Source organism: Atractosteus spatula, chromosome 2, assembly GCF_055471065.1.
Source record: "Atractosteus spatula isolate fAtrSpa1 chromosome 2, fAtrSpa1.hap1, whole genome shotgun sequence".
Lineage (NCBI taxonomy): Eukaryota > Metazoa > Chordata > Actinopteri > Semionotiformes > Lepisosteidae > Atractosteus > Atractosteus spatula.
Window position 1 is genome coordinate 46,743,737 of NC_142707.1, and position 13,091 is coordinate 46,756,827.

General features: G+C 36.6%; 1 protein-coding gene across 1 annotated transcript; it reads left to right on the forward strand.

The window, feature by feature from the left end:
• Nucleotides 1-1,127: 1,127 nt before the first annotated feature.
• On the forward strand, nt 1,128-8,271 carry gprc6a (G protein-coupled receptor, class C, group 6, member A). The gene is made up of 6 exons (XM_088926946.1): nt 1,128-1,329; nt 1,860-2,154; nt 3,085-3,882; nt 4,106-4,321; nt 4,930-5,053; nt 5,789-8,271. The coding sequence occupies exons 1-6, from the start codon at nt 1,148-1,150 to the stop codon at nt 6,913-6,915; spliced, it is 2,742 nt and encodes a 913-aa protein (XP_088783072.1). The 5' UTR covers nt 1,128-1,147; the 3' UTR covers nt 6,916-8,271.
• The last annotated feature ends 4,820 nt before the right edge of the window (nt 8,272-13,091 follow it).

A 13,091-nucleotide genomic window follows, 5' to 3' on the forward strand; every position in this document is an offset into this window, starting at 1 on the left:
ATAACTGTTGGAATAGTTTTCTTGGCAGGCCATGAATAACATCTCTTGTTTTCTTAAGCACAAATGTCCAGGGGCAATACATTACCTTTTACTTTCACATATAGAAGCTAAATGTGCGTGATAGACAGAAGCTTTATTTGTCAAACGAGACTAGATATCTGACGTGGCCTTAAGCGTGACTGGTTAATGTGTGTCAAAAAACACTGCTACAAACCTTTGCTAAAAGCTGTCAAGTACTTTATTCAATCTATGTTCATTTGATTATTATTTTATTTTCTAAGACTAGAAGAAGACACATGCCTGGCAAAGGCAATGCCAGGAAAAAAGTCTGAACTCTGTTCAGACAGAAATGAAAGTAAAATGTAAAAGTAATGCCCTGCGATGGACAGGCGTCCCGTCCAGGACATTGACTGCCTTGTGGCCATTGCTCGCCGGGAGAGACTCCAGCTCCCCTACAACCCAGTACTAGATAAAGCGGTTACAAATGGTTAAATGGATATGAAAGTAACTCCATCCCTTTCATTGTTTTTTTACAAATAACTGTTAAGAAACGAACCTGCTGTGCTCATGAAGAATGGTGTGCGTGAAAAAGAGCAACACGAATGGTTCTACAAATGACTGCTGTAACAGAGTGTGGCTACTGCAGACTCCTGTCATTTGTCCAAAAGGTGGTTGGAGTTACTTTCAAGGGGATTTAGCAATAAGTATTATAGTGTTGTAATGGCCACTTTAGACTAGACTGCAATAGATGTCTTCCAGCCTCCACCCTGTCGGTTTTGTTTCAAGTCATTCATGGAAACACTTAAGCTTTTTCTTAGGGGAAAGGGCTGTCTAACCACAGCCAAGGCATCTTCTTATTTATGGGAAAACGCTTCAGTGAAAATGCTTTAGTATTGCAGCTTAAAGCAATTGCGAAAAATTCCAGTCATCTGATCTCTCAAATATTTGTTTGGCAATAAAGCAAGGAGAAAGAAATCGTAGTGGCAGCAAGGTGAAGTCAAATTTCTATTGCTCGCCAGTGGAGCAGTGTACATCCCTCTCCCAAAGACATGCAAATAAACCAGGAAGCAGAGTGTTGCCTGTAAAGGGAAGTTCGAGAGAGGTTTTCACACTGTGCAGCGTGTAAGGGCAAGCTGAGGCACAAGAGATGAGTTCTTGGCTCCTGTGGTTGTGGTTTATCTCAAGGCTCTGCCAAGCCAGGTCTGCTGTTCCCACTTTAATAGGAACAATAGCCCCAGGGGATATCATCATTGGTGGTCTGTTTCCAGTTCATCAAGGGGTTGTCAATAGAGTGAACTTGAGTCAGCCACAGGCTCCTGCATGTACCAAGTAAGTACAGTATGTAGGCTATTGTAACAGGTTCATATTATATCATATCATAAGGACAGATTCATGAAATTAAAATGCTCTTATTGATTCATCTGGACAAACATCTCAAATAGATTCTTTGCAAGAGAAAATGTCCAATGCAGATAATCTTTGAAATTTAATTTTCTCAAATTTAAGTGTCCTCTGTTTACCCAGATGCACTGTAAGTAGCACGACCATTTGGCTCTCTTATTCCCAAAGAAAACTTTGAGACAGTCATTTAAAATAAGGATGCCTTTATTTTTTCTTGTTAATGTTTAATGTTTTGATTTAACAGTATTGAATATTATGCAATACAGTATATTTAATTTAGCAATAGTGTAGAAATTAATTTCTCTTTAAAAATAAAAAATCCTGTATCAAAGAGTTACAAATATTATTAAAGCTGTTACTTTTATAGCCTTTAAATATAACTCTAGAAATGTTCCAATTATTTGCTATAATTCTGTTATTGAGTCTTAATGTTCCTTTTTTTTCTTTGGTGCTTTTAGATTTGACATTGGAGGCTTTACCCAACTGCTTGCTATGATACATGCTATAGAGGGGATTAATAATTCTTCATTACTTGATGGCCTTAAACTGGGGTATGAAATTTACGACTCGTGTTCAGATGTCACCACTGCAATCAGAGCCACCATGGCATTCATTAACACACCTGGGAACTGTGCAGGAGCTCACTGCAGCACAACAGAATGCAACCCTAAAGTGAAGGTTGTTGTGGGAGATTCACATTCTGAAATCTCAATAGCTGTGGCAAGGCTATTAAATCAGGAAATGATTCCACAAGTGAGTTTTCTTTCACTTAAGTTTAAGATGGGACATCCTTCCTGTCAGCATATTTCTGTTGGTGTATGTTATTCTTAGACACACATGTATGCTCTTGGTTTGATATTTAAGGATGAAAGGGAACTTTACTTTTTTTAAGAACTAATTTTTTTATAAACTAATGTTTTCAGCTCCTAAAATGTTGCTGTTGCTCTAGATAACCTGAAATCCCTCACCAGATTCAGAACTTAAATATATTAAAAAGGTCTACTCAGAAAAGTGTTAATTCTGTTACAAAGTCAAGACCTCAGCTAGAACAAGCCCTAGAAGAAACATGTCCTATTGTATAGATCATGAAACTCTTCTATAGGTTCCATGAATTGTATTTTATAGTTAATAGATACCAATAATGATAAATTCCTGTTTCCTTCATTTTAGAAAAATTGAAATATTTAATTGTCAAGAGTACAATTAATGAGCGTGTGTCTACTTCTTAGAAATCCAACCAGATGATTTTACTTTTTTTCGGTCTTTTTAATCTTTTGGAAAAATCATTGCTGGTGGTCAAGCAGGTCAGAGCATTCAGAATTTAAAGGATTTGCCTTGATTACACCCACACTCTAGAAATACTTAATGCTGAACAATGTATCAAATCATTTGTTTGGTTACATGAGAGTTAATGAAGAATACCAAACATGCTAAGACACATGACTGCTGCCCATCACTGAGCGAGACTTTCACCCCCATGACTTATCTTGTAGTTTTTAAATAATTATTCAAAATCTTTGATGCTTAAGAATGCAGCAAAAGGACAGAAATAATTAAAATTAAACGTTGTAAAATAATTAAAAAATAACAGTAGGATTCTTGTAATATTTTAATTGCTGTAATATACTGTAGGGCAGGGGAATGAAGTATACAAGCATGCCTCACTTTCTTTCTCTTTCTTAGATAAGTTATGCATCATCTGCTGTGATTCTCAGTGACAAAACTCGTTTCCCTGCATTTATGCGAACAATACCCAATGACAATTACCAGACTAAAGCCATGGCGAAGCTGATAGAGAGGAGTGGCTGGAACTGGATCGGCGTTATTTCGACTGATGGCGATTATGGCCGCTCTGCGGTTGACAGCTTTGTGTCACACGCCGCCAAACTGGGCATCTGTGTGGCGTTCAAAGAAATTCTCCCTGACCTCCTCTCCGACAGAAATATCGATACCAAAATAAACCAGACTGTAGAAACTATTCGCAGTAATAACAAAGTAAAGGTCATCGTTTCCTTCGCGAGGCCCCTGCACATGATACAAATCTTACATTTTTTTAATAAGCAGACCCTCGACAAAATCTGGTTTGCGAGTGACGGCTGGTCGACATCCAAGAACGCTTTTGAGAAGCACAACGTGACTAACGTTGAGACAGTTGTTGGATTTACGTTTAAAAACGGAAGTCTGGATGAGTTCTATACCTATCTGAAGAATCTGAAAACCAATGCTGAGACAGTAAAGAATAACATCTTTATAAAACAATACGCTCTGTATGGAATCTTGAACGACACTGTAAACCTAACCAGCCTTTTAGAGAAAGATTCTCCACCACTAAATGATACAGGAGTGAAGACCTTAATTGACAACACGTATCCTGATGATGTGTACAGTATACAGATGACAATTAATGCCATTGCCTATGCTCTTGTAAACCTTTGTAAAGGAAAGAACTGCAAAAATGGAAGCCATGTTCAGCCCTGGGAGGTAAATATTCTTCTTGATTTTTGGTTTTTCTATTATTTAAATAAATATTCAAAAGCATTTTAGATTGCAGTGCATTAAAACATGTTGTTTTAGTTTAAGTGTTAAGAAAAAGAGACTACGGTATGTTGTCCTCGTCACAGTTGTGATATTTGGTTGTCTGCACTATAACACCAGACAATAAATCCTATTTTAACTCGGACTCTTTCAACATAAAATATTTCAGTTACTTGACGCTCTCAAGAAAACGGAGTTCAAGCAAGAAGGAAAAACATACATGTTTAATTCTGATGGGGACATTAACAGTGGCTACAATGTTGTCCTTTGGAAAACCTTTAATGGAGTCATCAATATGTATAATTCTGTGGCTGAGTATGTTATTGAGAATGACACGTTCACTTTCAGTAGCAATGACACAAAGAGACTGCTTGATGATCTACAGGTAAGTTAACTTCATTGTCATTTTCACTAAACCCAGCTCAGCTTGTTCAGGTTTCACATCTCCAAAACACTGTACTTTGCAGAGATCTGTTTAGGAAATCTGTGAAAATTCATAGCAGGTGCCTAGTAATTTATGCTGAAAAGGAGGTTCTGTTGATTCTAGTGTTAAAATGTCTGCATTATCTTCCTCTAGACCTTATTATTTTTTAATTAGAGCATACTCAATGATTATTAACACGACGTTTTTAACACCTTAAAGTGATATCTCACATGGTTGCAAGATGTACAGAATTTTACATTTTGGGTTACCAAAGCCATGACCATTTAATTTACCACTGATATGGTTTGATTGTCAGTGAGTGTATGCTGTTTTAGAGCTGATTAGAGATGGCAATCTTTTAAAATTAGTTTGCTTATGCATATTATAATTATCAAAAAGACATTGTTGGTTCAAACCTATGATGACAAGAATGTTTAGTTTGTCTTTAATGAGCAGAAGGATCCTGTAAGTTTGACTTGTAAAATAACCTAATTAGTGATATCTGCCACAAGCTATTAACAATTTTTAAAGAAAATAAGGATGAGATAATATATGTGTCTTTTTTCTAGGGTGTAATTTCAAAGTGCTCAAACAGTTGCACACCTGGCCAAGTTAAGAAAACAGCTGAAGGGGAGCACACTTGTTGTTATGAATGCATAAATTGTACAGAAAACCAGTATTCTAACAACACAGGTAAGTATAAACAGAACCTCATTAGCTGTAGTAGTTCAGGTGGATAGCTGCGTCAGCATGCATAGGCTGCAAAGGAACAAGTAATAAATAGGTTTATTCCATGCTGAAAAAGAAGAAGAAAGAAAACACAACGTTTCGGCCGTGGAGCCTTCTTCAGGTGTGAGAAAGACAAGGCAGTAAGCAAAGGTAATGTAGCGGGAGAACAAAGGCTGGGAGAGAGGAGGAGCGAGAGGCGGGAGCAGGGGACAGAAAGAGAGGCCAAACAAGAGGTGTGAAGTCAGGATAGGTGTAGAGAGGTGTGAAATGAAACCTTCAATGAATGGAGAATATTGGCCCTTTTTAATCTACTAGCAGGTCAATCTCCAGGGTACCTTGAGTTTGTCCATCCATGTCCCTCCAGCAGCTTTCCTAACTCCACCCCCTTTCACTAAACTTCACATACCAGAATGGAAATCTATCATTTAGAGGCATTTCTTGAAAAATAATTAACATTGAAAATCCATTTTTTAGCAAGAGCCTGGTCTTGGAAGAGAAATGATTTGTACTGTACATCTTTTGGCAAAAGTCAAAAAACACAAAATAAAAGATCTTGTTAATTTATTGTGCTGTATTTTTAGTACTTGAAGTTTTTTGTATAGTATAGAATTCTGGAGAAACTATTAGATCTGCCACAATGATGTGCATTATGTGTCATGAGTTTTTTTCTTGATATTTTGTATTGTTATTATATTTTAGATATGCTTCAGTGTTACAACTGTGACACATCCGTGGAATGGTCCTTGCCTGGAAGTTCAAGCTGCACTCCGAAATTGCTTGAGTACTTCTCATGGAATGATGGCTTTGCAATATTCCTCCTGGGAGTTGCGGCTCTTGGCATGCTGGTTGTCGTGGTCATTGGGATCATTTTTATTGTACACAGACAAACACCCGTGGTGAAGGCATCAGGCGGTCCTATCTGCTATGTGATTTTGATGTCCCTGATGATCAGCTTCATAAGTTCATTTTTTTTTGTTGGGGAGCCATCAAATCCGAGGTGTAAAGTCAGGCAGGTCCTTTTCGGTCTGAGTTTTGCTTGCTGTGTCTCTTGCATTTTAGTGAAGTCCTTGAAAATAATCCTGGCATTCCAATTCAATCCGGAATTTAAAAACTTTTTTAAAAAAACGTATAAGCCTTGTGTGATCGTTCCATGCTGTGTGGGAATTCAAGTTATAATTTGTACAATGTGGTTAGTGTTTAAAAGTCCAGAAGAAAGGAAATTGCCACTTTCTACCACAATCTTGGTTGAGTGCGAAGAAGGCTCTTATGTGGCATACGGTGTTATGTTAGGCTACATAGCTTTGCTTGCCTTAATATGTTTTATATGTGCTTTCAAGGGAAGAAAGTTACCAGAAAAATATAATGAAGCAAAATTTATCACTTTTGGGATGCTTATTTACTTCATATCATGGGTTATCTTTATTCCTGTTTATGTAACTACAACTGGTAAATATCTTCCTGCTGTAGAAATGGTTGTCATACTGATATCAAATTATGGTATTCTTTGTTGCCATTTCTTCCCCAAGTGTTACATAGTTCTTTTTAGAAAGGAGAACAACACCAAAGATGCCTTTTTACAGAACATATTTGAGTATTCCAAAAAAAGTGCAAGTTTAGTAACACTGCCCTGCCCCGATTCAGAAAACACCCTAGATGCAGAAAAGACAACAGATCCCATGTCTTCCACACATAGACCATCATGTTCTGTACTTGACAAGAAAACACTTGCTGTTTTTAGAAACTTTGAGAAAATAACACAGAAACAGTGTGCAGCAGAACGTAAAACTGATGATTATTTTTATCGAAAGAGATTTGCCAGTATATGAAGCAGCTTAAAATAATAGGTATAATAAATGGATAAAAATAAATGGATAAAATGCTAGTATAACAAATGCATAATATGAAATGACTGTTTCTGATACTTAAGCCTTTAATTGCTTCCACATGATAGTACAGATATGACAGGAATGCTTGTTTGAACCTTTTGTGTCCAAAATAAATATCACCAGTGTACATCCTGTATTTACACTGTTTTAAGAGTTTTACACTTTTACATGTTTTACATTTCCTCAGCCTTGTGGTTAATGCCAAAGTATTAATGTGAGTATACCTATACAGGTATATGCCTGTATATATATCTGTATATTCATAGTCTTGGGTATTAGAATATGACCAAACTACTAAAGTAACAATTAAGGGTTTCCTAGTTCATGGAAACTGCATTTGAGGGGACTTCTCCCATGAGTACAGTGTTAGAACTTGTATTTTGCAGTAAGCATCACTAATTTAGATGTGAGTCTCTAATTTTCCAATCATGGTGTTACAGTGTTAAAAGGTGAGGTTGAGATCAGGACCTTCTATTCCTGGTCCTGAAGGGCAAATGTTTCTACAGGATTGTAGATGTCCTTAAGGGACCAGCATCTGACATTGTTAAACTGCTCTTATTTGGGTTGTTTAAAGCTAAAATGGAATGAAAACCTACAGATACACTGACCTTCCAGGAACTGAATTGAACACCCCTGATTTAGTCTAACCTCCCATGAAAACAAAGGACACGTGCAAAACAAAGACATTGATATTCACAGTGCTGTATATTTGTCAGTGGATGTGACAGAGAAGCACATCTGCATTTTAGAAGGTTCTAGAACTATTGTCACACACGGGATTGGGGCTACAAGAGGGATTGGATTGGATTGGATTGGAGCATACAGCAGGAGAACTAATCTAGGAAGCAGACTTCATGGGTCACACTGCTGCTGTGCAAATCAGAAAGGAAGTACAAAGAGCTGGACCCGCAGTAAACTGTCAAGTCAGGGGGGGACTGCACCAATTGCATTTACAATAATATAAAATGTTACCGACCACTCCTTACAAAAGCATAGTTGTTGCTTTAGAAACACTGTGTTTATGGCTTCACAGCTATGCTCAGCTATGGCTGTAAGTTGCAAAATAAGGAAAAAGACCAAATTTAGCCCAGAGTTCCATTAATAAACCATAGTTTTAATTTATCATGCCCTGATTATTTTTGGACAACCATATATATTAACACAGTATATGTGCTTCTCTGAAACAATATTACAGTTAACGACCTGATATGGTACAAAAAAATAACCAGTATGTTGCTTACAGTCTTATTAATTTTGTGTTGGCATGCAATAAAAGATATTGGTCAATACTTATTCTTACGTAGTCTTTTGGTTTCCTTAATTTGAAAAAGTAGACCCTTGCTAACTTGTACAGATTTTCTGTTGTACACTTTAATCTACATATTTTATGTTTACAGCCATTAAACTTAATTTACTGTCCTTTTAAACATCTCTTCTTAATTTTAAGTCTTTTTTACATAAGATCAATAATTTGTATTTCCAGTCACTTTTTGACGTGTTTCAAATAATGTTTTATTTTATATATTTTTAAAATGCTTGGTATCTGTTTAGTACTTACATATTTAAAGTTGGTTTTCATACCATTTTTATATTGTACTAAATAAATCTTTTTTAAAGATACTAGTATTTGTATTACTGGATCTTCCTGCTATTCATCACATGAACTTGTGAACAGTTGCTCAGAACAGTTTTTTTTTACAAATCTTAGGATTTCGCCTGTTGGATTTTCTTTCATTCTTAAGACTTTTCTGAGTATTGTAGTGGTGAAATATATTATGAAGATTACAATTGCAAACATCACTTGAAAATCTTTCTTCATTTTTTTTCTCTTATTCTTCGATTTTTTATCTGCTTATCTGTTGTTTGACCTATAATGTAACTTTTAAAACATCTATCATCTTTTCGATCACCTACTATTAGCTTACAAATGGCTACAGTACAACACCTTTACTCATCTTGCTGGGTAACAGATTCTCAGTTCCATTAAGTGAGAATTAGATTACAACCATAAGTGACTTAAGGTACAGTTGACGAAAAAACAATCAGTAAGTAGGAATAACAATTTTCAAAATGTCTGCATAGAGCATTTCTATATTATCAAAATTAATTAGGACCTTTCAATTATCTTTGACTTGTTTCATTTATTTCTGCTGTCAAAATAACTTAATGGTTCCAGTTTTCCAAAGCCTGTTACAGAAAAAACTCAAGAAAGGATTTGTATTTTCACTGCAAACTCAAAAGAGGAGTGAATTTGTAAAAACTGCATCATTTGATGCAACACAAATTTGCACTTCTTCACATAGGGAAGTTCGGAATGTAGATTTTAAGTACGGAATATACCATTTACATTTATCTACATTTGATAATTCCCTGCTATTAAGCAAACAAATTGTATTTACATTGAACAACAGCTATTCACAGGTATCCAAAAAGCCTGGTTCTCTTAACTACTGTATATACTGTACTGTATATTTCAATTCATTTCACGAATGAACTGCCAGAAAGTAAAGCTATTTCCACTCTTCATTGTCGTTTTTCCCAAATGTTTTACATGTAATTTATATTGTAATAGCGACAAGATTGTGTGGGTTTATGTAATCCGCAAAGACATATACCAGTACAGCATGTCTTTTGTTTTAATATTTGTCAAGCACTTGATAACAAACCGACTCCACCCTTTTCTCGATTTGTTTTTCCACAGAAAGATAAACAAAATTGTGTATTCTTTAGAAAACAGGAAAGTTCGGCTTTTTGCTTTAAAGAAAAACCTACAGCATATCTTCTTCAGCCTAAATGTATTTATTCAAGAACACTCGGTTAGTTTCATACACTTCCAGTTAATACAATTTCTCCTCAGTATCACTCTTTACTTCAGTAGTGAGTTCCTGTTGTGAATCTGTCCCGCATTTAGCTGTTTTACGCACTGCCAAATTAAGGAGTTGCTTAGGAAGTGATGCGAGCGTTAATAAGGAATAATTAACAATACACGGATTTGTTCTTTATTTTCAACAAAATACCTTTTAAGTTTTGAGGAGCTGGGGAAAATCGTACTTGTTAATGAAGAATTGTTTTAACACTGATTTGAAAGAGTTAAATATAGAGGAGGAAATAAGGGGAAATATACAGTATAAATATATTATATAACTTGAGTAATAAAACCGTGCTATGAAGTACAGACGAGAAGATAATCGAAAGATTATTAAAACTGAATGAGGAAACCTCGTAACATTTTGGATACCGCAAAATAAAACAAAAATATATAGCTAATTGATCCTCCTCACCCACCAGGAATCGGCGGTTTAATTGTTTATACCAATTTACATAATAATTGACCATTATTGCCACGTTCTCGCATAAAGCAATGAATCAAGGAATAAGAGAAGCACATAAACGAATCAATGATGCACATCACATGAAAGATTACTGCGTGCTAGATAAAAACTATCCGTACACATAAAATATGATAAATTATTCACACGACGGCTTCAGCCTCTTTTATAGCATCAGTATCAGGTTACATGTTGTTAAACAAAACTGACTGCGAAATAAAGCAGAACTGAATGTGCCCACATCAGCTAACTTTGAATACGTTGTTCCAAATGGTCTGGGGGGACCAATATTTACTGTATTTTTTCAACTGTTTGAAACGGCGAAGAAAAATTAAAAATAATACACAAAATGTGTTTATTAACAGGAAAACATGGGTCGCATTTCCACTAAAGAACACACCTATTTAAATAATATATATATATACGCTGTGTTGTGTCTTTTAGAAACTTGCACATTTCAATGCTTAACATTTCTGAGTTATAATTAAAGAGGAAATACGTTCTCCTTTTAAACTGTAATCCACTTACTAAACGCTTTTGATGAACGCAGTTAATAGGGGGTTTTGTACTGGTCAAAGAATGTTGTTGTTCAGGTCCTCAGTTTCACTCCCTTTTATGTAACAGCTAATAGGGACATTTTATTTTACTAACAGCCCTGAAATAGCAACCCAGAGCCAAAAAACACAGGGGACTGGGGGATGGACAGAGACACACACTAAAGTACAGTACACCAGCACACAAGGGCATTTTAGAGACACGCATTAACCTCGCCTGCCTTTGGAATACAGAAAGAAACTAGAGAAAACCCAAACACATGGGGAGAACATGCAAAATCCACCCCAGTCAAGAATGAAACCCAGGATCCAAGAGCTGTGAGGCAACAGCAATATCTTCTGCACAAGTGCACAGCTCACTAACAGGCACCTGTGTTGAAAATATTGCATTTCTGTTTTTATAGTTCCATCTACTGGCAAGAAGTGAAAATAAGAGGCTTTACTAAAGATGGCAAAACATTAAGCTGCAACAACAGGAATTAGCATCTTTATTAAGGCTGAAAATACCCAATTACAGAGAACCACAGGAATACTCCCTGAACAGAAGTGAAACACAGGTTTCCCTGCTGTTCTGTTCTTCTCAAGATTTTTCTCAACGGTAGCCAACACATCTTTAAGAACCCTGGGGGAGCTATCCCTTTTGTTAAGGAAGACAATATGTCACCTACAATACAGCTTCCTGTAAGGTGAGCAGCTCAGCCTATTCTTTGTTTTATTTCTAACGGGCAAATTACAATGTGACTTTTAATTTCTTCCTAACTGTAATCCTAACCTTTTTCTATACTGCTTTTTGTCCAGTTTAATGTCAAATGGTAAAATGGAGTTTCTTTTTTTCTCTTATTATTCTTATTGTTGTGTTAAAATCCTTTCTACTCAGCATAATATAATATTATATACTGTATGAGGGAGCAAGTAATAGGTTTATTCCATGCTGAAAAGAGAAGAGAGAAAACACAACATTTTGGCTGTGGAGCCTTTTTCAGGTGTGAGGGTATTATATATATGATATTATATATAAGTTGTATATACATTTTGTTATTCACCTCATGTTAAGCTACATATTCATGTAGCAGGTAGGTGCAGTATGTGTCTCCAGGTAAAAAAAAGTACCTCGGAACCTGACGCAGAACAAAAAGCAAAAGAATCCAGGGCTACAGGAATTGAATTAGAGACCCCTAAAAGTTTTATGCTTTTGCCCTTGGCAATCCAAAATGGGGCAGCACAATTGTGTAGTGGTTAGTGTTGCTGCCTCGCAGAGCTGATGCCCTGGGTTCAATTTCTGGGGAGCTATCTGTGTAGAGTTAGTATGTGTCCTCATGTTAATGTGCATTTGCTCCAGCTGCTCCGATTTCCTTCCAAAACGAAAGACATACTGGTAGAGTAACTGGCTTCTGGGAAAATTGTCCCTGGAGTGTGTTCATGTCTGTGTCCTATTCAGGATGTATCCTGTCTAGTGTCTGGTGCTTTCTTGGATAGGTTCCAGCTCCCCCACGACCAAATATTGGATAAAGCGCTTAGAAAATGGGTGGATAATCCAATACTTTGTTATCATCTGATTGTTATACTTGTGCCGCTACAATAATCTACAGCAAGGGCTTCCAACCAGTGGTCTAGAGTCTTAGATAGATAGATAAGACTTTATTAATCCCGTAGGGAAATTGATGTGTTATAGCAGTCCAGCCCAAGACAAGCAAAAACAGACATCAGGATAGTTATAAAAACAAAAGACAACAAAATAAATATAAAATACCTCAATAATAAATACATAGGTGTGTGCAAAATGTGATGACCATAGTCACTGTAGAAACAATAAAATTATGTGCAAAATATGCATAAATTTATACAGACTGATTGTCCAAAAAGTACAATGGAGCAAACGTGCTGTCCATAGATGAGCAAATGAAGGGCTAACAGTCCGAGCCTAGGGCAGCGTTATACACCCTGACAGCCGCCGGGAGGAAAGACCTGCTGAAACGTTCCCTTGAACACCGTAGCTGGAGCAGTCTGCTGCTAAAAGTGCTCCACTGCCCAATAACAGTCCCATGAAGCGGATGAGAGGCGTTGTTCATGATGGCTGTGAGCTTGGTCAGCATTCTCCTCTCAGCCACCACCTCCAGGGGGTCACGGCTCATCCCCAACACAGAGCCAGCCTTCCTGATAAGTTTATTGAGCCTATTTGCATCTTTTGTCATGATGCTGCTGCCCCAGCACACAACAGCGTAGAAGATGGCCG